Genomic DNA, 24,869 nt, shown 5'->3' with positions numbered 1-24,869 from the left:
TTTTCGTGATGGCGAATTCTCCGAGGAAAGAACGCTCACGAAGCGAGATACGCCGGTATTCGTTCGCTCTGGAAGAGCGAGAATGACTTGGGGGCGCGAAGAACAAGCGGGGAAGTCGGCAGCCAGGCAGTGAGTTGGCACAAAATTCTTCTCCAAGATCTGCAGTCCTCTATATATTAAGGTGCTATCGGCAAATTCATCAGTGTCTGCGTGTGGAAGATTGACGCCGTCCGTCCTGCGATCTCGCTTGACCTCAGGGCGACGTAGGCGAGTCGCCGCCTCCGCCGCCTCCCGCGGAGCCCGCGGCGCCCGAGGAAGGCGCCGAGCCCTTCCCGGACCACCGCTACGACGAGGTGGACGACGAACCCAGGGAGGACGTGGACGACGACGTGGACGACGAGGTGGACGATGAGGTGGACGATGAGGCCGGCGACGAGACCGACGAGGACGACGCGCACCACGTGGAGGACGACCTCAAGGCGAGTTGACCGCTCGCAACAACAACAGCAGCAGCAGCAGTGTCCGCAGTGTCCGCCGCCGGGTGTGGTGCGGTGACGTCACCGCGTCGGCGCTTGTGCCAGACTGGGTGCACTACCTTGAGGCTGTTGTGTGAAGTGTGGAAAGGCTCTCTGGCAGGAGGGAATGTGGTCACGGGACACCCAGGCGTTGTGGGTTGGGGTTAGTGATAGGGCTAGTAGTTTGGGTAGTGATTGGGGTAGTGGCATGGGTGTGGGTTAGTGATCGGGGTAGTGATAGGGGTTGGGGTAATGGTTGGAGTTAGTGATAGGGGTTAAAGTTAGTGATAGGGGTAGTGATAGGGGTTGGGGTAGTGATAGGGGTGGGGGTAGGCCTGGTTGTAGCTGGGGGGTGAGGGCAGGGAGTAGCAGTGGCAGGATGGGCTCAGTAGAAGAGATGCTGGTTGTTTTAAGGAAGGAGGAGGGGAAGCTGCAGGCTATCGTGGAGATGATTGTTTGATGTGGTGCAGTGGGAGTTGTTTCCAGTGGAGGGGAGCAAGAAGGGAAGAGGAACGAGAGAGCGGGACTGGGCACAGGGCGAGGGAGGCATAGAGGGGGACAGTGGAGACTACTGGGCGTGTAGAGGACGGAATGGGACAGAGTAAGATTTCAGATAAGTGAGATAGGGTGGGGCAAGACCTTGGGGGGATTTATAGACTAGAGTGAGAAATTTAAACAGACAGCTATAGTCGACAGGGAGACTGTAGTTTGGAAATGGGAAAGTAGAGCAGAAGTGTGGGAATTGTGGGGGAGGTTTACTCCTTAAACTATTTTTATTTACCCGGTAAAGCCCACTGAGCTCTTAGCTCTTTTTCAGAAGCGACCGGGCCACAACATGATAGCTCAACGAAGTGGCTTATCAAGTGGAATTTATTGCAGCCAAATACTCTAACCGCATGTTGATTATTAAATGTGGAGGGAAAAACCGGAGGACTTGGAGAAAAATCTACACGACCACGGGGAGAGCATGCACACTCCAAATATACAGGTGTCAGAGTTGTGATCGAACCCACTATCTCCTGCATACAAGGCGAGGGAGGTGACATCTCGCCACCGTTACGCCCTGTTAAAAATGATCTGGGCTTATGCATTTGGTATCTGTTGAAGAGGAACGAATGCGTAGACCTACGTATCACGGTCGCCCCCATGATACGTGGATCAATCCAATCACTCGAGACACCGTTTATGGCATCAAGAGAAGTTCATGCGAATGCTTTCGCAAGAGGTCACACGTTTGGCACAGCGGTCCTTCGCTGACGATGCTTCTCGGCCTTCTTTTCATGAACTCAAGTAAACGGTGGGTGCTGTGGACGCAGACTCTCTCCTCCTGACCGTGCTGCGCCTTCTCACACCCCACAGGAGCGAGACCCTCAGGGAGACAAGCAGGACACGCTGGACGATGAAGACAGGATGCCTGCGTTCGATCCGGACACACAGGCACTCATTGACGGTACGGGTGGGGGGCAGGGGGGGAGAGTGGGGCTTCTGTTGGCCCGCGGGCTTTGTTGTTAGATGACTTTTTTTTTGCGTGGTGCCATGCGCTGGAGCACTCCTCCTTTCGGGGGAAGTGGTGTTGGACTTCTGGATTGAGTGAACGGCGGATCATTGACTTGGTCGGGAATGGTTTTGGCAGGCAAGGGAATTGTTGGAAGTTTGAATGCTAAGGTGAGAATAAGGTTGAAATGTAATAAGGTTTAGGTCTGTCACTTCAGTCTTTCTAGCAGTGTGTGACCCGTTAAACAAATACTGCTGGCTTGCCCCAGGTGATTATAGGCAAGAGATATCCAGGTACAACATGTGGCCTGCTCCACCTGGTACAAGTAATAGTATTTGGTAGAGGTTGTTGAAGTTGTTGTGTCAGTGCGTTCAGTTGCAAGAGTGCGTTCTATGTGTGAAGCTATTTTATTTCTGGTTGAACCTTGGGTGCAGGGGTTGGTGTATAGCGTTATGAACCCAGGTTACCTGGGTTTGATTGCGGTCCATGGCTAACATCAGTGGTGTGTGATATCCTTTTCGGTCCTGGGCCTCCCCCCCCCATCAGCAACCCACGCTGACCAGTGTGGTGAAGTTTGATCGAGCATGCTCCGTGACTTACGTGGCTTGGGAAGACCTTTATCCCATAGTGGATTGACATATTATGCTCTTTGTACAAGCTGGCAGCCCTTCTAATGGGGATGACGCAAGTAACACTCGTCTGACCTTCAGCCACCCACCACTCGGTACACAGTGGGTGGGTGTTTGCTAATGCGCGATGTGCTGATGCTCGCTTTGGACAGCAGGGGGAAGCCCTTTACAGAGATTGCCCGCAAATGCGAGGACTTCGGATGCACCAGCTGAGAGTGTAGCCTCAGAAGTGCACCGCAGTCAGATTGTCTCTGCGAGTCATATTTTTATTATTGATTAAATTTCGGCTGTTTGGTCTGACATCCTGGGACACACGGCCCAGCCGTTCGCCTCCTGTTGGGTTGTGCCGGCGCCTTTCCGTGCGCTGCCACGTCTCGTGGAGCCGAAGGAGGAGAGCTCAGGTCAGCTGGTAGAATATAAAGCAAGGGCTAGCAGGTATTGTGAGTAATGAGTAATTACTGATTTTTTTTGTTTATTCTCGAAAGCCTCAGTTGTGTCTTGAGGATGTTTTCGGGAGGTTCCTGTTTACCCGCTTGGGAGGAAGTACAGTACCTGAAGGGTGCCCATGCTCTTAGGATTTGTTTTGTGTGCAAATCTCTACACATGGGCTGATAGCTTACTTGCTGTACTGACTGACACGAGGCACCTGGTACACCTGCAGGGGGAGTGTCTCGCACACAACGATTAGTTTGCGCGATTCAGTCTCCACATTGAATGTACGTGCGTTGAACTTCTTTCGCACCATACATAGCCGCTAATTGGAGGTGCGGCGGAAGGGCAGCAAATAAAACAGACTATAAAAAGTGCTTGATTACTTGAGTGTAGCATTACATTTGGCAAACTGTCCGATAGATACCCCACGTACATAACAGGGTGAAACTATGGATAAAGCAACGTTGCTTTTTCTAACCATCTGCATGTCGATTGGGAAAGCCGTCACTTTGACAGGAGTCCATCACCTGTTGAGATGACGGTAAGAGGATTGTCGCACATCAGTGGGCCATCTACCAATACAAGTGCTTGAAAGGACAGATTACAATAAAAAGGTGGATTTATGGAAATGTAAACTAAACTATTTTAATTTTACCAGGTAAGTCTCACTGAGCTACGTAGCTCTTTTTCAAATGTGACCTGACCACAAATGATAGCTCAACGAAGTGGCTCTTGTGGAAATGTATAGCAGCCACAATACTCTATAAACGCGTGATGTTGATTCTAAATGTGGAGGGAAAATCCGGAGGACACGGAGAAAAATCCACACGATCACGGGGAGATAGAGACACGCACACTCCAAATATACAGCAGGCGTCAGGGTTGGGATCGAACCTACGACCCCCTGCATACCCGGCAAGTGAGTTAACATCTCAGCACCTTGGCGCCAAATTGAAAGCAAGGAGGAGGAATTAATAAGTTAGAGCCTCAACGGGGGTTACTAATTTTTTCGAATGGTAAGGGGGGAGGCGAGACATGACATGGTTTTTGGCACGTGTTGAGAAGAGACCAAGGTGATACCATTTGCTGGGCTACAGAGATTCCACCGGTGCAGGGCAGCAGGAGGAGAAGGAGACCGTGGGGGAGGATGGGGTGTAACGAGGACAGTGGACGTGGCTAGAGAAGAGGTGCAGAATAGAAGCACATGGAGGGAGAAAATATGAGCAGTCAACCCCATGCAGTAACGGCTTCTGGGGCATCTCTGTACATCCGTGGGTTTCCATGTTAAATATCTGGCTCTCTATGTACGTTCATGGATCATGCGAATGTATGAGTCTGAGTAAGTCAATAGATCACTATGTCAATGTATGGATCGTGTAAGTGTATGTGAGCCTGTGTGTCTCTAAGTCATTCTATGGATCTCGATGTGAGGATGGTGGATGTGATTAGAGACGTGGTGCAGAATAGAAGCGCATGTTGGGAGCAAATCTGAGCAGCTAACCTCGTGCAGTAATCGGTCTTTTGGCTGGGGTCTCCTTGTATGTCTCTGGGCGTCCGTGTAATTTTCTGAACCCGTGCAATCATGAGACTTATGAATTCGAAGATGATGCAAGTCATTGGGTCTCTATATACATCTCTGGGCCTCCATGTAATTCTTTGGTTCTCTATGTAAGTGTATTAATCTTGTTAGTGTATGTGAGTCTGTGTGTCTCTGAGCAAGTCGGTGGGCCTCTTTGTGATTATCGTGGATGTGACTTGAGAAGAGGCACACGATAGAAGCAAGTGAAGAAAAAAATGCGGGCTTAATTAGTTTATTTTGAGTTAGGTCATCAAATCAAGTTGAACTTCCTTCGCCAACCATGCTAATCAGAGTTGCCACGTGGGCAGGCACGCCGATTGATTTGGTGTTTCGGCGATACCCGAAATGTTGAAAAGCAGCTCTCGCTTAGCTGTTGATAACCTCTGATGATGCTGCGTGTCAACTGAAATTGTCAACAATTTGATTGCTTTTCAACTTCCTGCTGGCTTTGCTGAAAAACCGAATCGGTCTGTGTATTGGCTGTGTTGGGTAGTGGAGGGTCATAATTAAAATCATTGATTTCATACCCACACGATCTAACCCAAAATAAACTAATTATGAATCATAATATCGGTCGTAAAAGCCTACGTATTAAAATAAAAATGCGAGCAGCTGACCCCATGCAGCATTATATCTTCTAGTCTAGAAGATGAAAGATGTTTTTTCCCCTTGCGAATCATTGCATATTTCCTTACCTTGGCAATTAACGCGTTTGCGGCGATGGTGATTATATCGGTGAAAAGGGGGCAACATTTTTACCGTTCTACCCACCCCTCCGCTTATAAATAACGTCGGCCCACAGCCATGTGGAGTCCTCCGACTTTAATGTGAGCCGTTCACCTTGACTCCTGCTGGTCACGTCAAGTACGCATGCCGCACACTGTACAGCGATCAATTTTTTTGCGTGTTGTGTGTTTTTTTCCCATTCTGCTTAAAGCGTCTTCTCATGTTTTTTTTCTCCCTCCACTTCTGTCTGTTCGGTTGAAGTGTGTAATTTTTTGCGGTAGATAACCCGTTTTTTAGGTAACATTTTTTTTTTAACCACAGGCAGCGTGTGGTAGATCTTAACGTAATGGCTTTGTCTGCGTGGACGCACTTCGGAATGGAGCTTGTGCTTGTAAGTTAATTTTCTAAAACGTTTCTCATCACTGGGTTTCTGCTACGCCATGTCGTCTCGGCGTCTTCTCATATGTTGGGCTCTTTGGCGATGCAATACAATTCGTCTTTATGAAGCTTCCAAGCGTGATCACAAGATGCTGTGCACGAATGAACGCGTGTGCTTTGCTTCAGTGCGATATCGTGGGAAGGAGGAGGGATACTCATACTCTTTGGTTTTTTCGGTAAAGTCACGTAGGTAAAAAATAATAAAAATTAAACAACTAAATTAAATCACAAATTAACTAAATAAAATAAAAAATGAAAACAACTAAATTAAATCACGACTTTTCGGAAGCAACACAAGCCTCCGTCTTCAGGTGGAGGCTTGTGTTGCTTCCGAAACGTCGTGATTTAATTTAGTTTTTATTTTATTTATTAAATTTGTGATTGAATTTAGTTGTTTTCATTTTTATTATTTTTTACCTACATGACTTTACCGAAAAAACCAAAGAGTATGGATCCTTGCAGTCACGAAAACTTCAAATCTAGAAAGGAGGAGGGATGTTTCTGAATGAGATGTTAGTGAAGGACAGAGGCGGATCTAGAAACTTCCCAGGGAGGAGGACAATCCCAATATTTCAAGCATTTTAATTAGGGCCCGACACTCCATCGTCTTCGCATGGCTGATGTTGACGTAGAGCAACAACTATAATTTTACATCGGGGTGGTTGAGACGGATGATTGCGTCAGGAGGAGCGGAGCGCATCGCTGCTGCTGCGGTGATGCCTCCTCCTCCGTGTTTGTGAATCGAGGCGTTGAGTCGTTTTGCGTGCCGTGGTTCTGTTCTTGATGGCGACCGCAGCTGTCGCACACCGGAGAGGTTTTAATTTCCCGATTTGGCTTCCAAGTAGCCGCAACTGCTGCTGCCATGGTTCGTGTGCAGATGCGGTGCCAGGGGTTGTGGCCACGAAGCTTCGCGGACAGTCGAGCCGCGAGTCTTCCGCGTCGGGTCCCGGCGTTTTGTCTGTGACCTCTTGTGAACTCCATTCGGCCTTCCAAGCCTCATCATCATCAGGGTTGAAGTTACATTGTTGAAGGTTAAGCGCGCGGGTTCAAAAGGTGGTGAGGGACGTCATTCAGATCCTGGTGGATTGCTCCCTACACTACATTAATAATAAAAAGCATTCAATGTATTTTCTCTACGGGGAGGGGGGGGCTATCAGCAGACCCCCCCCATCACCCCCCCGCCCCCCACCACCCCCCACTTGGATCCCCCACTGGTGAATGATAGCTCCAGATGGAAGGAGACTTCATCACTCTGAAGGCCGTGTTTAAGGCACTACAATAGAGAGAATGGACGGAGCGTGGCGTAGCGCTGGTCGGGACACTGCACGGGCTCGGGGCACCATTGTGCCCTGGACGGTCTTCGCAGTCGGGAGCTTGAGTGCTGATTGATTGACATTGGCCCTCTCTCCTGCTTCGAACACGCAGCGCTTTGAAAGCGTTTTCTGCATGAATGAGAGAAAAAACCCACCAGCGGGACCGCGCAGCGTCTCACGCCGGCGTCGCGACATTGAAGATACGGGGCCCATTGGTGCTGAAATCGCGCGTCGGTGAGCCGTCGGCTTCGAGAGAACCGTTGGGCCGTGTCAAAGGCTTGCATGATGCATTGCTGACAACCCGTACGGTGTACCCCGTGTTCTTTTACAGGGAAATTGAGTTTTCCGGTCCATACGGCGTACAGCCGTTTCAATACGGGCAAAAAAAATAAAATGTTCTTTTTGTTTGTGTTTCTCCCTTGGGATGGGACTTTGTAGGATGAACATTGTTATTTATAAGGATACGGCGGTGACCAATAGGTCTGAATTGGTGTGTATTAAGGTAGGCACTGATAAGGGCTTGACAGGTATGATGATGCGGAGTTCACGACAGTGGAATGGAAGAGCTTTGTTGGAACTCGGTGTTCCTAATAGCGCAGTTTCACGCGGGCACGCCTATAAAATACCTTGACATATACCCAAATCATATGGAACGAGTTCAGGCAATTCGAGAAGTTGGATCTACGGATATTATCTGAAGCACTCTTTTAAAGAGTCGCAACCCTATGCCTGAGACTCTGAAATCGCGACGCTGTGTGCGCGACGCCGAAACCACGGCAGATGCGTGGATGTTTAGTGCGGTAATGGGGGAGCGACAGTGTCGTGGTTAGTGCACTGCAATGTAAACCCGGCGACCTGAGTTTAATTACCGCTCACAACCAATAACAGTGGTGAATTATTGCACCTATCCTGGTATTCTTCTAGATCGACTTGGTCTTAAATTAGTACCTGGTATGGTGTGCAGACATCAGTACTTGGGAGGCAAAGGTGGCTGAGTGTGGGTGTTGGCTTCTCACCCCTTCCGCATGTGCTATGCGGAACTGGTCCTGGGCCTCCCCTATGTCGACTCGGCCTCAAATGAGTACCTGGTGCGGTGTGTAAACATCGCCACTGGGGAGACAAAGGCGGCCGGGTGTGGTGCTTGCCACCTACCCACTCGTATGTCGTGCTGGCCTTCATAGGTGCTGCTCGCTAGCAGCACTTGACCCAACATGCTGTTAAGGCCATATGGGGGATCTTTTTCTTTGTTTATCAGTTCATCTGCTTGGCTGAAACTACTGATTAGTTATAATTCTATACAACTGGATGATGACTTTATGGGCGCCATGTTATAGTAATTTGAAGACTGTAAAAGAGTAATCATGTTACATTACAACTCGGAAAAATTAGAAATATGCAACTGCCTTTAATTTCATTAAATCTTTTACTCAAATTCAACGGCATTTCACGAAATTAATATACGATCATGCAGACATTCGCAGTAGTCGGTGTACAACTCCCGTGTCGGAGAACAAGCCTGGAAAATATATTTTTCACGGAACTATTTCTGAAGTCGCTTCAATAGGATTCTTTTTTCCAAATTAGGGAGACACACTTTTATATTCCCAGTAAGGTACATCCAATGTCACTCAGCTAATTTCCTTTTTATATTCTCAGCTGGAATAGGCCACATTATGTCAAAGACCAAATTTAGAGTGATATAGCCTTTTTGCACCGTGGGTGATCAGGTTTAGGCCATTAACTCACTACTTTTGCAGACGCGCTTTCACACATTGCCTGTTGCAGAGACCCGCTGTACGACTCCGACGGGTCACCTTGGTTAATGCTGTGGGTGTGTAACCAACAAACACACTCCACCTGCTTCACAGAGGATGTTACAGATCCCAGGGCATCGTTCAAACCAAATAGGCTGTTGTGCGCTGGCGTCACGGTCCAAGTTTTCCCAGTTCATAAAATTACCCCCAAATTCCTCAATTGGCGGATTACACGCAGGTACAATCGACTGGCAGACTTAATGCCCAGTTAGCAAGACGAATTCCCACCTGCAGGGCTGGGAGTCGCCATGTGACGCGTAGGCACCGCTGCCGCTGGGAGTGCCCTTCAAATGTTTGAGGTGTGGTAATTTTAAGTTACAAATCCACTGCTGGATGAAGGCCTCTGCGCATGTCGTGTCTATTTCACATGTTTATAAATTTGGAGGAAAAAGCCGGAGGACCCGGAGAAAAATCCACGCGACCACGGGGAGAGAAAACATGCAAACTCCAAATATACAGCAGGCGTCAGGGTTGGGATCGAACCCACGCACTCCTGCATACCAGGCGAAGGAGTTAACATCTCGCCACAGCGGGGCGCCCTTGACCTCGTGGCGCCCTTGGCCTCGGGTTACCCGAGTTCATTCGTGTGGGGGGGGGGGGCACTAACCACCCAGCTGCACTTGAGAAGCTGCTCGAATCGCAGACCGTTTGAGACCCGGATTTGAACCGAGGTTCTCTGCTTTGATGACTCATTGACACCACGATACCGGCCCCCTGAGCTGCCCGCCTGCCCGCCAACCCTCCCACCCCTCTATCGCATCACGTAACTTCTAAGATCTTGAATACTCTGTAATTAGGGGCCGATAAATATTTAATAATTCTCCATCGCAGCACTGAGACGTCAGCCAAGTATAAATGGAGCTTCGGGGAAAACTTAAGTCGGCGCCGGTAAAACATTTCGTACCATCCCTGTAATGCTTTCTGACCCAGTGAGATCGTATCCGATGACTCATTACCATCCCAGCCTATTAAATATGTCCATCATTTATGTGGATATGTTTATAATAATAACTAAAACAAGAGACCCAACAAATATTCATGGCGGATGCGGAAACCAAGTCTTCGGATGTCATTTTGCGAGCCTGGCCCTCCTGTGTATAATTAAACGTACGAAACCGGTGGCACGCTTGTGCAAAACATCGCCGCTCCGCAAACAACGCCGTCGAGTTAAAAAGCGGCGGGTCGCCAGATGCCGCCGTATTGTTTTATTGTACGGCGATGTATAATTCACGCCGAGCATATGTACACGCGCGTGTATGTGTTACTTCCACCCTCCGTCCTGTCTCCCACGACGCTGGCGCGGCGTTAGCGCCTTAACCTTAGAAAGCGCCGCGGGGTTAGCGTTACTGGTTGCCGTGTTTTACGTTTTGCTCGCGGCGTTCGTTACGTCAAGCAAGAGGTGCACCCTCGTGAAAATGATGGGGAAAAACCGCGCCGTTCGAAACCTCGCTAGGCCTACCCTTCCTGCCGCGTGCGGCGAGATTGCTCGTCCCGTAGAGAGAGAGGGACGATGATCGGTTATATTCGGCGTCCGTGGGTGTCGCAGGGACTATTGCGACACTTTCGGACGAATTCCACGTTTCACAAAAATAAGCTCCTTGCGAAAACTAGCGGGTCCGATTGTTCAAGGCAAAATAAAGCGATTTGTAATTAGTTTATTTTCGGTTAGATCACGGGTCGTCAATCTTAGTAAGGACCGTGTCGTTTTCATATGCATTGTAGATCTTGAAATAATTTTACTGAATTCAAAAAAAAATGTCTCTTGTTGTTATTTTGGTTGCCGGCCCCTGGGTTAGATCGTGCTAGTGTAATGTCATACTTTTTTAAACTATGATACTCGACATTACACCTACACGATTTAACCCGAAATAAAATAATAAAGAATCATATCGGCCGTGAAAGCCTACGTGCAAAATAACACGTTGAATAATTCAGACGTTGAATATGTATTTTAAAGGAATATGAAAACAGGTGTCTCTTAAATTTCGATTTAAAGCTTTCGTGACTGCAGGGATTCATCTTCTTGGTTCTTTCGGTAAAGTCACGTAGTCACGCATTATTTTATTATTTTCCTTCTACGTGGCTTTACCGAAAGAACCAAGAAGGTGTCTCTTACTGTGCCGAAAACGTGCCTAGGCTTTGGCCTAGGATGCCCAACACGCATTTCAAGCTTGGGTATTGTCACAACTACTACATGTGTTTTGTTTAATCAGTTACATTAATATGCATTGTTTCCTGTGTAATTAATGCGGCTTATCTCGCTCGGCAGCAACATTGCTAAAAAGGGGGGGAGGGGTTACACCCAGCCAGATCACATGGCAAGGGCTGGAGTCACTAAGCCATGTGACCTAAACCTCTGATATGTTGACAAGCAGAACACACAGACCCCCAAGTGCCAGTCTTAACCCAATGTCTACCCTCGATTAATAGTCCACCTTTAAAACCGTAGCAATTTGTTGTGGAATTCGTGTACCTCTTAACCTTTTCACCGCTGAATCTCAGAATGCACAAGCGGTTTTTAAAGACATGGTACTCAGTTCAGAAAACCGTAGCAACACGACCGCACTCTATGATAGTTGGCGCAAAACTGTTCCCCACGTCCTCCTGCATGGCCTCGTGGGAGCCTCGGTACCGAAAAAGTGACTTTGTAAAAATGTGTACGTGCGCCTACGTCATCGTGATGGGAAAGGGTTAACAGCACACTTGCTGCTATGCCGTCATAGCAGTTGTAACTTCACTGCTGTATGTGTAGCCCCTTTAAACCCTTCATCCAGCAGTGGATTGACATAGGGGATCTTCACGCACACGTGTATTCTGTGTGGTGTGGTTGGTTTATGGAGCTAATTTTTATACGGCAAGAAAGTTTTGTAGGTGGCGGAATGTTTTGACGGGGGTGGGGGGCGAGGCAGAGTAGAGAATGTAATCTACTTCTCTTACAGACTTACAGATTAAACAGAAATTGTGCTTTACAACTGATGTATGATTATGCTATTGCTACATCTTTCATCGGCGAAGGTTACAAACGCGTTATTAATAACTGAAATCTCGCTTTGTGTGACGTGCATAAAAAGTACCGGGTCTTTTGTGCCCGTTAAGCGTCTTGGCGGTGTACAGATAAAGCTCGCCACAGAAGTTAGCCATAGCCGGGAATCGAACTCGGGGGGGGGGGGGGGGGGGGGGGCGGGGTGGGGAGGGTCCTTGGTGTGTAACACAGTGCGCTTGCGCTAGCTGTTAGCGCTAGCTGTTAGCGCAGGAGGGGGGGGACAGCTGGTGCATTTGCCAGTCATCTCAGTCAGTCAACCCGTGGCACCGTGGAGTTTGTCCCGTTGCCTCATGTCAGCAAGCCTTCCACACTTTCATGTGCCCTCAAAGTGCACCTGGCCTTGCACAGGCACCGTGGTGACCGTCGCTTGGTAGCGAATGGCAGGTATTGGTAGCTGCTGCCACGCTGCATCATCCCTTCCTCTCAATGTGTCTTCTTCAGATTTTGTGGAGTTTATTCAACCAGTCAGTCGTGCATAGAGATTCACGGCCTGGGTGGCTGGATATTGAACCCTGATCATTGCTCATTTTGATCCGGGATATGCTCCTCTCTGTTGGTGTCCCCCCAAGGCAGCGGTGGGAATCCCGCTGCTGACTTCCTGCAAAGTGGTCTATCTATTTTACCCACCCCGGAGTGATAAAGGCCTGAATCCTAGTCACCGGTTTGGTGTGACTAGGATTTGCAACTCCCTGCTTGTGAGTCTTTCACTCCTAACTAAATAATGTCACCTGGCTGTATGATACAACTAAAATAATAAACACATGTTTTTCGCCTTCATTAGGACCACCTTTAGCAGATTACCCTTAAAATACCGTATTTTTTTAATTGAACAGCAGTAATTGTCATCCCTTGTTTAATCCATTGTTGGATTAAAAGGCCTCCCCATGCCCTGTCGGATAAGAAAGTTGTTTAACCAGAGGCCAGCAAACTGGACAGTGTGGCCTGATGGCGGGTGGGACCCAGGAGCGGTTCAGATATCACTCAAGCACCCGTATAACTCGTGACTCGAAATATAACTCGGATAGCCATGATCGTAGCGCAATGCTCGATGCTTAGCACGACCGCTCTTCCCCGTCGGAAATGATCAATCTCAAAACTATCATGACGGAAAAAAACCCTTTCAAGCAGCACCGGTCGCACCGAATTGTCTCCGTCAAAGAACTCGCGAAAGAAAAGAAAACACCGAACGCGAGGGGCAGAGGAAGCTACCAAGCACATCGCTCCGTGATATGTCGCGTTCTCTTTCCTCCCAAGGCACATCGGATTTTTTTCCCCACTCTGCTGGTGGCCCCCGTCTTCCGCTGTCGCGCGTCGTCCCGGATGTGTCTCACGCGCCGCTGAATGCAATGTCTGCACGTATGTCGAACCTCTTTCGCACCGTATGTAGCCAACCGTGCTCATCGGTGGTGCGGCGTTGCTTACGCGCGCTCGCCGGTGGGGGTGGCGCGTGGCCGCAGAGACGCTCGCTGCCGAGAGACGCAATGGAAGCCAACGTTGCCTCTGCACAGTTCCCCCCCCCCCCCACACTTTTAGAGGTTGTGTGGGAAACAGCAGCACGTTGTGTGGCCTGTCGGCGTGGCTGAGTGTCGGGTGTTACACGCAAACATTTTTGACCAGCGTCCCCGCCCCTGACGACCTGTGCGCCAAACGCGGTCGGACAGCCCATCGGCGCTTCATCTCCAAGGTTTCCGCTCTCAGTGTCGCAACCCTGCAAACTTAACGGTGTGATGGTTGACTTGAAGAAGCGCTTTCCTTGGGCCGATCTTTTAAGGCGGATTGGTTGCACCAACTGTGAGATTTCCGAACGGATTTTTATTCTTCTTGGCATGGCGTGACGATACCTTCACTTTTTTCATCTGGCGTACGGTGGGTTCTTCACACTGGTCACGAACGCGCTCCGAACGTTCATATTGTCTCTCCGCAGTTTTTCGAAGTCACCTTTGTGTGCTGGGCTCCACAGACGTAGAGCGTGACTCTCACCGTGGGGGGGGGGGGGCTTCCAGCGTGGCTCTGGGTGAGGTGTAGAGGCTGTGGGGGTCAGTGGTGCATCAGCAGTGCGTTGGTGTTGAGGCTGCACGGATGCCTCAACGTGCAGCTGTGGCTTGATGCAGTAACAGCATGCCAACGAACTGTGAGCGTGGGGCGATGCGGTGGCATGCACTCTGTGCCGATGTCCAATCCCACAGTGGTGAGATGTTAACTACCTCGCCTGGTATGCAGGACGTCGTGGGATTCTATTGCGACCCTGACACCTCCTGTATATTTGGAGTTTCCATGCTCTCCAAGTGGTGGTGTGGATTTTTCTCTGGGTCCTCTGGTTTTTTCCTCCACATTTAGAATCAACATGCCCTATAAGAGTATTGTGGCTGTTATAAACTTCCACGTGATAAGACACTTCATTAAGCTATCATTTTTGGCCGGGTCACTTCTGAAAAAGAGCTGTATAACGCAGTGGGCTTTACTTGGTTAAATAACTTTCTCACCTGCTGACGGACGCTTATGTTGCGCCCGAAACGTCGTGATTTAGTTTAATCCTATACCTACGTGATTTTACCGAAAGAACCAAAGAGTATAAATAACAAATAGTTTAATCGGAGGCTCCGCCACTTACGTGTAATACGTGACTAACGTTAACGCGTCAAACTGCGTCGTATCCCAGTGGGATCGCTAGAGGGCGATCTGTCGGCGTGGCTGAGAGTCTGTTACACGCGAGCATTTTTGACCAGCGCCCCCAACTACGGGAGCGCCAAACGCCTGTCGGACAGCCCCATCGTTGCCTCATGCCCAAGGTTCCGCTTTCAGTGTCGTCGGAGTGCCACCATCTGGATTCAGGCCTTCTCCTCGTTTGTCACCCTGTAGAAATGTCCTTGACTGGAGCCCTCGTTTACAGTCTCATCCACAGCCAATCACCTTTCCGGATTTATGTTTACTCCCTTGGGCGGCTGACCTCTGGGTGTCACTCACAATGCCCGTCTTGCGAACCTGCCCTTCCTCTGTCCTGCACGCGTGTCTCACCCATCCAGTGGCGTAGTCACGACATTATCGGCTCGGGGGCTGCGGCAATCGGGCAGGTAGGGCCCTGATATTTGATTTGTCTCGCACGGTCGAACCTCTTGCCTAATCCCATCGTTACACTCGCGGTCTTGAACATTTAACGCTGTAGGGGCGCTCTGTTTTAAATACTACTACACCCATCGTTAATTTCTCGTTCTCATTAAGTCTGCCGAGTGCTTGTCGACAATGCCCGTTCTATTCCAAACTTGCAAGTTGCTTTCCGTATTCTCCCCATGAAATTTCCTAACATCGTTGCCTGCACCTGGACTTAAATTCACATTTCTTCTTTTCTAGTTTCTTTGCAAAACGTCAACCCCCACTGGCCCTTGTAAATGCTGTGCACGCGCCCCACTCGTCACAACTTCCGCAGAAGTTATCTCACGGCTTTGAATGGGAATCAAACCCGCGATAGTTGCACTCGGGTGGTGACACAAATCCGTGCTGTCCTCCACGCAACCCAGCCAGACCCATGAGCGTGCGGGGAAATCAAATAGTAAAGGAATTACGGGCCGGCTTCCCGATCAATGATTATAACATCAGTGCCATATAGTCTTTCCAGATTGTCCCTGTAATTCTGTTACCTCGGCATTATTATAGATGTGTGCTGCTCAGTAATGCGTGCGCATGAGCATTACCGTCCACGCGATGACATAGCAGAGGACGTGTTGCCAAGGCCCTTCCCATATGGCTAACGCGAACAGCTGCAAGGCAGATGTGCCTCTTTGACCCTTTGACCCCATGGTGATCATGATGATGGTTCCAAAATACTGATGGTCTTTTTGTTCATACAAGAAATCCTGTTTGTCATGTTTGGCCGCTCCGTGTGTTGGATGTTTGATTTTTTTTTGCGCGCCGGGTAACGCGCAAACCACAATACCCAGAGAATATTGGCACAATACGAGGGGACAGCACTGAGAAATTCACGGTTTAGCAGCATTTGACCTTGCCATGTTGCCTCCTGCAAGTAAAACTTGGCTGAAATTGAGGTAGTCGTCTTATTCACAAACAACATTCATAGCCATGCAGGCTGTTGAGGCTGTTGGTGAGCGTCTGTGAAGGCCGGCACGGTGCAGAAGGGGGGATGATGTGGCTAGCACCACGCCCGACCGTCTTTGTCTCTCCCCTGTGCTTATGTCTTGCACACGCACACGATGGTTCCAACTTTGTGATTCTTAAACCCTCACCACCTCATTTGGTTAAGGCTATCACCCAGAACTTGGTACAGATATAAAAAAACTGTCGCCTGCTCTAGGCAATCTAACGAAAGGAGCAACGGGGGTCTGGTTTTCCACATTCCCATGGCGGGATCCAGCCTCTTGGCGCCTGGTGCTCACTCACTGTTGGCTTCCGACAACGTGGTCCGTCTTTCATTTTACTCAACCCCCCCCCCACCCCGCGAAGGGAAGATGGAATGAGCCGACAGCCCGACGGGGATGTGAACTACCGATCGAGAGGTTTCGCGCTCTTAACCCTTTCCCGTTCCGATGAAGACGTACTATTTCCCGTTTTGTACGTGTACGTCGTCATCGGAACGTGAGAACAAATAAAATCACCTTATCGGTACATCTTCAGGTCGGAAGACGTACCGAGGTTCCCACAAGGCCATGCGGGAGGACGTTTGGCACAGTTTGGCGCCAGCTGTCGTAGAGCGCGGTCGTGTCGCTACGGTTCTCTGCGATGAGGTCAACGTCTTTAAAAACAACGGCGCTACGCCTCTCCATATCAAATTAACGCCGAGATTCAGCGGTGAACGGGACCCCACCCTGCATCTTGCTGGCGTCTCGGAACGGGAAAGGTTTAGCTAACCCTACGGCGACGTGCAGCCCTGACAGTGACGAGCATCGTCGTCGTGCTTTCCCTTGCCGTCGCTCTCTCGCGGAGCGCCCTGCTACGGACGTCGCTGCGCGGGAGCGTACGAAACGTGCCCACGTGCGTGTTCCGCTTGCCCAGGCCACGTCCGTTAAATCTTCTTTTTCTCCTCACAATCCTCACAATCCTCACAATCCTCACAATTACATTGCAGTTGCGTTGCCGTGGTCGCGTCACGGGACGAAAGACGCTTCCGATCGGCAGTGAGCGGCGAACCGTTTGTGTGTGTGAGATGACGGACCCTGGAAGCTGAATTGCAAAACTGCTTCTCAAATCCCTTAATTAGGATTCTTTATCCGGACGACAAGAGCCTGCCAAGCGTGTTCATCGCTTGTCAATCAAACAAAGGAAAAACATTCTCGGCGCTGGAATTATCCGAATTAAGAGACGTACGAAATGTAATATGCTCTGGACTTTGTGTGAGCGCGGTCATTCATTGGCGGTTGGGACTGACACCACCGACGTGGTGCAATTGAGCGCCCGGTTTCATCGCAGGTGGCCGATTCTAACAAAGGAGCTCAGTTTATGCCGGCTCGGCGCTGGTTGTTCTCGCGCGATAGTGGCCCCCCCACCGCGCGACGCGTGACGCGTGAGCCATACAACCTTAGGCGTCTCGGTGATTGGTGATCGGGCTGAGAGATACACGCCACCCCTACTTGTGGTTACCCGGACTCCAACCCAGGGGGTCCACGGTGCAGGCTGCTCGGTGTCTCTGGCGAGAGAGTAGCGGGGGGGGGGGCACGGAGTACCCCGTGCTGCCCGGCCACCGCTTGCTCTTAGCTAGGTTTTATTTTCCGCCCCCGCCCGCGAGCTCACGCTTGGATTTTTTGCTTTTTGTTGCGAAATCGGCTCCAAATCGAACCGCTCGCCGTCTTTTTGTTTCTTGCCAGTGGTCGCCTTTATTCTCCAGTGGGCTTCTCAACCCCCCCTCCTCCCACCCACCCACCCTTCCCACCTCCCCCATTGAACCCATCCTCATCCCCCCACCCTCTCTCCGCTCTCCACAGCCTACGCCTCCTCCGCCGCCGCCCTTCCATCTCTCGTGCTCCCACAATTCTCCCTCCCGCCAGCCCAACCACATCGCGACTGTGTTCTCCGTGATAGCTTATTGTTCTCAATCTGTCTTCTCGCACAGAGACGCACGCGCGCGTGTGTATGCGCACACGCGCATGCGTGCGTGTGTATGCGCACACGCGCATGCGTGCGTGTGTATGCGCACACGCGCGTGCGTGCGTGTGTATGCACACGCGCGTGCGTGCGTGTGTATGCACACGCGCGTGCGTGCGTGTGTATGCGCACACGCGCGTGCGTGCGTGTGTATGCGCACACGCGCGTGCGTGCGTGTGTATGCGCACACGCGCGTGCGTGCGTGTGTATGCGCACACGCGCGTGCGTGCGTGTGTATGCGCACACGCGCGTGCGTGCGTGTGTATGCGCACACGCGCGTGCGTGCGTGCATGTGTATGCGCACGCGCGCGTGCGTGCGTGCATGTGTATGCGCACGCGTGCGTGCGTGTGTATGCGCACGCGCGCGTGCGTGCGTGTGTTAGCGCACGCGCGCGTGCGTGCGTGTGTTAGCGCCGCGCGCGCGCGTGCGTGTGTTAGCGCACGCGCGCGCGCGTGCGTGTGTTAGCGCACGCGCGCGCGTGCGTGTGTTAGCGCGCGCGCGTGCGTGTGTTAGCGCGCGCGCGCTAGCGCACGCGCGCGCGCGTGCGTGTGTTAGCGCGCGCAGCGCGCTGCGTGCGTGCGTGTGTTAGCGCACGCGCGCGCGCGCGCGCGCGCGTGCGTGTGTTAGCGCGCGCGCGCGCGCGTGCGTGCGTGTGTTAGCGCGCGCGCGCGCGCGTGCGTGCGTGTGTTAGCGCGCGCGCGCGCGCGTGCGTGCGTGTGTTAGCGCGCGCAGCGCGCGCGTGCGTGCGTGTGTTAGCGCGCGCGCGCGCGCGTGCGTGCGTGTGTTAGCGCACGCGCGCGCGCGTGCGTGCGTGTGTTAGCGCACGCGCGCGCGCGTGCGTGCGTGTGTTAGCGCACGCGCGCGCGCGTGCGTGTGTTAGCGCACACGCGCGTGTCCACGCTGGCACGTTTTTAAAAAGCGCTCGCGTTCGTTTTGCCGTTACGCTCGTCCCGTATAGCAACTGGCCCTTGCCACGGTCACGTGGCATTTGCACATTACGAGCAGCAGTACGTTCCGCTTGCTGCGTTTGCCACGTGTGATAACCGATGATGCCTATGACCAAATAACCTGGAGAACATGCCCCGTCTTGTCAGATTTTGGGAGCTAAGCAGAGTGGAGACTTGCTGGTGTTTGGTTGGGTGACTGCCATGCAGGTGCTATAGGCTGCAGCGCTACTTGGTGGGCAGCAGAGGGCAGTGCAGCAAAACCCATTGTCGTACTGAACGTCTGTGCTCCCAGCAACCAATCACCACCGCGGTGAAGTATGGTCAAATAACCCCCCATGATGCGGGTGGTGCGGGGAGACCTTCATCAAGGGGGCTGTGCGTGTACAACGATAGCTTCTGAAAATCGATCGACCGTGCGCCCGCCATAGGAACGAGGAATTTCCGTCTTGCGGCCGCTTGCTCTGGAATGCCCACGGATGGCCGCTGCGGGTGGCACCTCACGATGGGGGAGGGGGTGCGGGGAGGGGGGGGATACCTTTGCACTCGGCTCGAGTAATTATTGCGGCATTATTTATAAAATGCTCGAGCTCCTCGCCTGTTTGTACATTACACTTCATTATATTACGATAACGCCTCTTAATTTATGTTTGTGCCGATCTTAATTGGTTGTTATTTTTGGCTCCATTGTGCACAGCACGCAATTTGTGGGCTTTTTGTTGCGTCAATGTTTGCCGCCTCGTGCGTGCGTGTGTGTGCGCATGTTGTGCAGTACATATCCGACTAGATTGTTTTTCTGATTTCATGCCTGCAGGTTTCTCCCGTCTCACGTTTAATAGCGACATGTTTTCTCAGCGAGCACTCAACCCTGGCCTCTTAAAGAAAGGATTTTGAATGATTGGTTAAATACAAAGACAACGACCCCTTCGTGTAGCCCCCAGACTTTTGGGGTTCGTTGCTGTTAGCGAGCACCTTTGAAGGCCGGCACGGCGCACGAAGGGGTGGGTGGCCAGCACAACGTCCGGCCGCCTTTGTCTCTCTGGTGCTGATGTTTGTACACACCGAACCAGGCACTCGTTGGAGGTAGAGTCAACCTCGGAGAGGCACAGTCCCGGTTCAGATAATCTTCACTGGTGTTGGCCATTAGCGGGAATTGAACTCGGGTTGCCAGGTTCATAGCATATCACGTTAACCACTGCGCCACACACACACTCGCGAAAACAAAGATTCCCTCTCTATATAGCCTTAACAGATTTTTGGGGCAAGTGCTGTTAGCGAGCACCTATGAAGGCTGGCACGGCACACGAGCCAAGACCACGCCCGACTGCCTTTGTCTCCCTAGTGGTGATGTTTTGCACATCGCACCAGGTACTCATTTGACGCTGAGTCGACCTAGGGGAGGCCCAGAACCATTTCACATAATTGTCATTGATGTTAGCCATGAGCGGGAATCGAACTCGTGTCGCCGGGTTCGTAGTGCAGCGTTGCTACCTGCTCCACTACTGCTCCAACACACACACAAAGACAAATGAATACCGTTGAAGCTTCAATGACTTTTGGGGATCGGTGGTGATGGGTGCTGGTATTGATGTTGGTATTGCGGATTGAATTTGGTGGTGGCGTTGGCGACGGTTGTGCCCGATGGTTGTGTGGTAAGGTTGTTGGTGGTGGTATTTTTTCGTAATGTTGATGATAATGATGGTGAATGTGGTAGTAATGGTGGAGATGATGGTGGTTATCTTGAGAGCGATGATGGGTGGCGATGGTAACGATATCGGCGGTTGTTGGCATTATTGATTGTAATCATAACCATTAGGATGTTCATTTTAAGTAGTGTCGGTGGCGATTGTTTTCTTCGTGTTGTTGGTGCGATCGCTGGTCGTGATGATGATGACAGCCGAGCCGACGGTAGCGGTAGTGGCGATGATCGGCGGCGGCGATTACGAACGTGGTAACAATTGCGCTGATTGAACTTGTTTGTTGTGCCGCAGCTGGCCGCGTTCTCGGTGTGGGGCGGCGATTGCGGCCCTTGGCGACAGCAATGCCTGCGGTGTCGGTCGTCGGTTGCGGAGTGAGTCGCGCTCGCGAGTCGCGCTCGCGGCAGCGCAGCTGTGACCCGAAGCCGCGTGCTCCGCTCCCTTGAGCGACGCTGGCACGGCGAGAGCGTTTTCCGCCCAGTGTCTGGTGGCATCGGTGGCGACGGTGGTGACGGTGGCGATGGCGGCAGCCGTGACACGGCATGGGGTGGCGCAACCGGTCTGTCCCAAGCCACATCGCTCTTGTCTGGCGTTTGCAGATTAAGGGAGGGATGGGAGTGTTGGAAGTGTGGGGGGGGGTAGGGGGCGGGGATAGTTGCGGTGATGGTGATTGTAATGGGAGTGGGGGGCAGCATTTGTGAGTCTTGCCGTGCGGCACCGCGTTCATACATTATGCATGGCGACTGGCTGTAGGCCCGCAGCCCCCCCCCCCCCCCCCTTGCACTGCCCCTCTTCCTGCCCCCCCTCCACCCTCCTGCTCCACCACCACCCCTTCCCCCTTGGGGGTTGCCATGCACAGCTGCTGCCCAATTGATGAAGCCAATCAAAAGGAGAATCTCGCACCAGTCCGGCCCGCCGTTTATCTCGACCGCAGCGCTCCGCACTCGCCGCCCTGACCACTCCTCACCGTCGTCGCCCTTAGCTCTCACCCCCCCCCCCACCTCTCACCCACGTCACTCGCTCACCCGATGGCCGGCGAGTCTCTTTATTTTCTCTGTCGCCTCTAGCAAAGGCGGCAGGCGTAACGCCGCATCTTTTATTCTGTCCACGCTTGTTTTCTGTGTGTGTGTGTGTGTATTGTGTGAGAGTGTTTTTATATTAAAAAAAACACCACACTTGTTTCTCCCCATCCCTTTGTGACCAGAATCGTGTTAGACTGCTTAAGCCTCGAGTATTATCTCGATCATGTTTGGATCACGCTCAGACTGTTTATTATTAAGCGTGTGCGTGTGTGTGCGCGCGCGTGTGCGTTCACGTTATGGTGGAGCGGTGGTGATGTGGTGGGAGCATTGCTCGACAATTCTATCTACACTGGTTCAATTCCTGGTCACGGTCGTTCTCTAACCCCCCAACCCCATTCCTCCTGTCCAATTATGGACTGACTCTCGTACGTAATCGCCACTGCCTGTCGCCTACCTCTCCCCACTCTTTTCACTCTCCCCGTGCACCCCATTCCATTCACGAAGGCCTACCGCAAACCTCCGCTGAGAGCGAGGCCGCTCCTTTTCTTCTGCTGCCCCACTCTCTGGATTTCCTCCCTCCCGATTGTTCTCATTGATTGACTGCCTCCCCATCCATTGTCGTCTATGCTGTTCTTACTGCTTCTCTTTGATACGCACCTACCCATCCTTTCAGTTAACATTTTTTCCCACAAATTTTGCAACCTTTTAGATGTCGTTGCGTGAAACTGGTACAATTCACAAGATGTTTTTGTCAATATACACAGAAAGAGGCAGGGTACCCGTTGCATCGATCAATAGGTTACAATTTATTTGGAAAAATCTGGGAGAATTGATAATGATCTCCGGTTTATAGAGGTGGTGTGCGTATGGCATGCTGATGTTACCTTTCGGCCAATGGGAGCGATCGAGACGAGGATGCAGGCGAGGCTGCTGTGCAGGAAAAGGAATCGGCTCTTGAATCGCATCATCCCATTGACTCCAGGGTGTGGGGGTCGATTCACTAGGTTACAGTATGTGTCTAATGGGCCCTAGCCTGGTTAACCAGAGGCTCCTGTACACAGGTATATATCGGAACCAGTTTTTTTTAATATATAAAGGATGATTTCTTGCTTGAGTGGTTTGTCCTTCACCCCCGAGCCCATGTGAGTGGAATGGTCAAGTGGGGTGATCGGGCGTCAAAGCTTCTTGGTTTTAAATCTTTGGGAATTTACATTATCGAGCAAACCCTGCCCGGGTACGAGCACTGTGCTTCGAGCAGTCGTCTCACAAGCAGGAGGCTGCTCGTTAACTCTCTGGGTCAAGGCCAACTTTGCCCATCATCCTTACCCAGGTTCAGTCAAAATAAATAGTACTTTGTAATAATAATATTATTAATTTCAACATGTAACGCGCCGCTGCTCGGCCTCGTAGCGAGAGGACGACTGGGAGGCGCAGGAAGGAACCACTCCCAGAAGAAAGGCAGCAGCAGCCACGCGATGAGCCGGTGCCAACAATCCATCCAAGCTCTGCGGTCCTCTATATATTAAGGTGTTCTCGGCCAATTAATGTATGGCTACACGTGGAAGGAAACCAGAGCACCCGGAGAAAACCCACGTCGTGTGCGAGGGTGGGCAACACCCTATCCCAATACAGATGGAAACGGAGATTCGTCCACTCGCTGTACCGTCTTTTCCTGGAAAGAAGGCAAGTGGTAGTAAAGAAATTACTTTTTTTATTCAGCAAGTAAGGCCCACTCGGCGATATAGCTCTTTTTTCAGAAGTGACGTGGCCAACACGAAGTGTCTTATCATCACATGGAAATGTATAGCAGCCAAATGCTCTAAAGGCATGTTTCTAAATGTGGAGGAAAAAAGTCGAGGACCCAGAGAAAAATCCACGCGGCCACGAGGAGATCATGGTTGGGATTGAACCCACGACCTGTATACCAGGCGAGGTAGTTAACATCTCACTGACCGTGGCGCTCAAAATGACATGGAGAGACTCGCGTAGACCTCGTGTTTAGATGTCGACGTTCAGCCGCTAGCTGTGCGCCACCGCTGGAGATGAGCACCGCTTGCTCGTCGGGTTAGGGAGCCGCTTTGACTCTCCCAAGGAGAGAGCAGCGTCACGTTCTGCAGAGCGGACATTCAAGATCTCGTGATATCGAGTTTCGCCAGAGTCTGCTATCGCGAACCTGTAAAAATAATAATTATACCAACAATAGTAACGTAAGAACTGTTTGTCAATCCATTGCTGGATAAATGTCCCCCTCCCCTCCCGCACTGTGCCGGCCATGGGGGTTAAAATTTGGCCGCACCTCGACACGCCGGTTGATGCGGGTGGAGGTGAAATTGGAGGTTGCAGGACCAGTTCAGATAATCGCTCACCCACCTCGTAAATGTCAGCTGTGGCCCGGGAATCGAACGTGTAGATCAGGAAATTGCCCTCGACAAACCAGCGAAACATCCGCACACAAACACAGTGACTCACGATTGTTTTGTTAAATTGATAATGCAATTTAAATGCACTCTCTCTCTTCACGTTACGGGACGCGTAATTGCCACTAGCAGGAAGTCGGTTTGGCGATTGGGAAAAGTCACCAAGAACGTAATGAAGGCGCGGTTATCTGCTGATTACGATTGCGCCTTCTAAGGGAAGTGCGGTGAGATTTTGACATAATCCTTGAAGTTGATTAACCGCACGTATTTTCATCAACACTTCCATTCCTCGAAGCTCGAATGTGGATCAACCAAGAAAGCCTTTGCCTCTACCACCAACCTGTAATTCAGCTCCTGCCATCGAGATTACATTAGTTTAACACGTAGGCTTTCGCGACCAATATATCCATAATAGAGTTTTCTTTGGGTTACAGCGCGTTAATATAAATGTGTTAAACCCGCCACCGCCCGACACAGCCAATTAGTAAGGTTTGCCACTAGTTCAGTACACCGGTGTGTTCGAGAGTAAACCCACAACATTTACAAGCCGTGAAAGCGTGTATGTTAAACTCTACAATTCCACCTATACGTATGGGTTCAAGCCCTGGCCATGGTTGTTCTCTAACTCCCCAGATCTCTTATCCAACCCCATTCTCCCTGTCGAATTATGGACTGACTAGCAGAAGTATACGCCACTGCCTTCTCCCCGTGCAC

At 51.1% G+C, this 24,869-nt stretch overlaps 1 protein-coding gene across 1 annotated transcript in view; it reads left to right on the top strand.

Annotated features, from left to right (window-relative positions):
• PRKCSH (protein kinase C substrate 80K-H) overlaps positions 1-24,869 on the top strand; it is a 95,392-nt gene that overhangs the window by 24,502 nt on the left and 46,021 nt on the right. The window contains 2 exon segments of the mRNA XM_061567533.1: positions 258-479; positions 1,875-1,965. Of these exon segments, the coding sequence (XP_061423517.1) occupies positions 258-479; positions 1,875-1,965 (313 nt within the window).

Source organism: Lethenteron reissneri, chromosome 39, assembly GCF_015708825.2.
Source record: "Lethenteron reissneri isolate LAM-NWPU_2019-01 chromosome 39, ASM1570882v1, whole genome shotgun sequence".
Classification (NCBI taxonomy): Eukaryota; Metazoa; Chordata; class Hyperoartia; order Petromyzontiformes; family Petromyzontidae; genus Lethenteron; species Lethenteron reissneri.
Note: the sequence above shows the minus strand (reverse complement) of the source record. Positions and strands in the feature narration are given on the sequence as shown.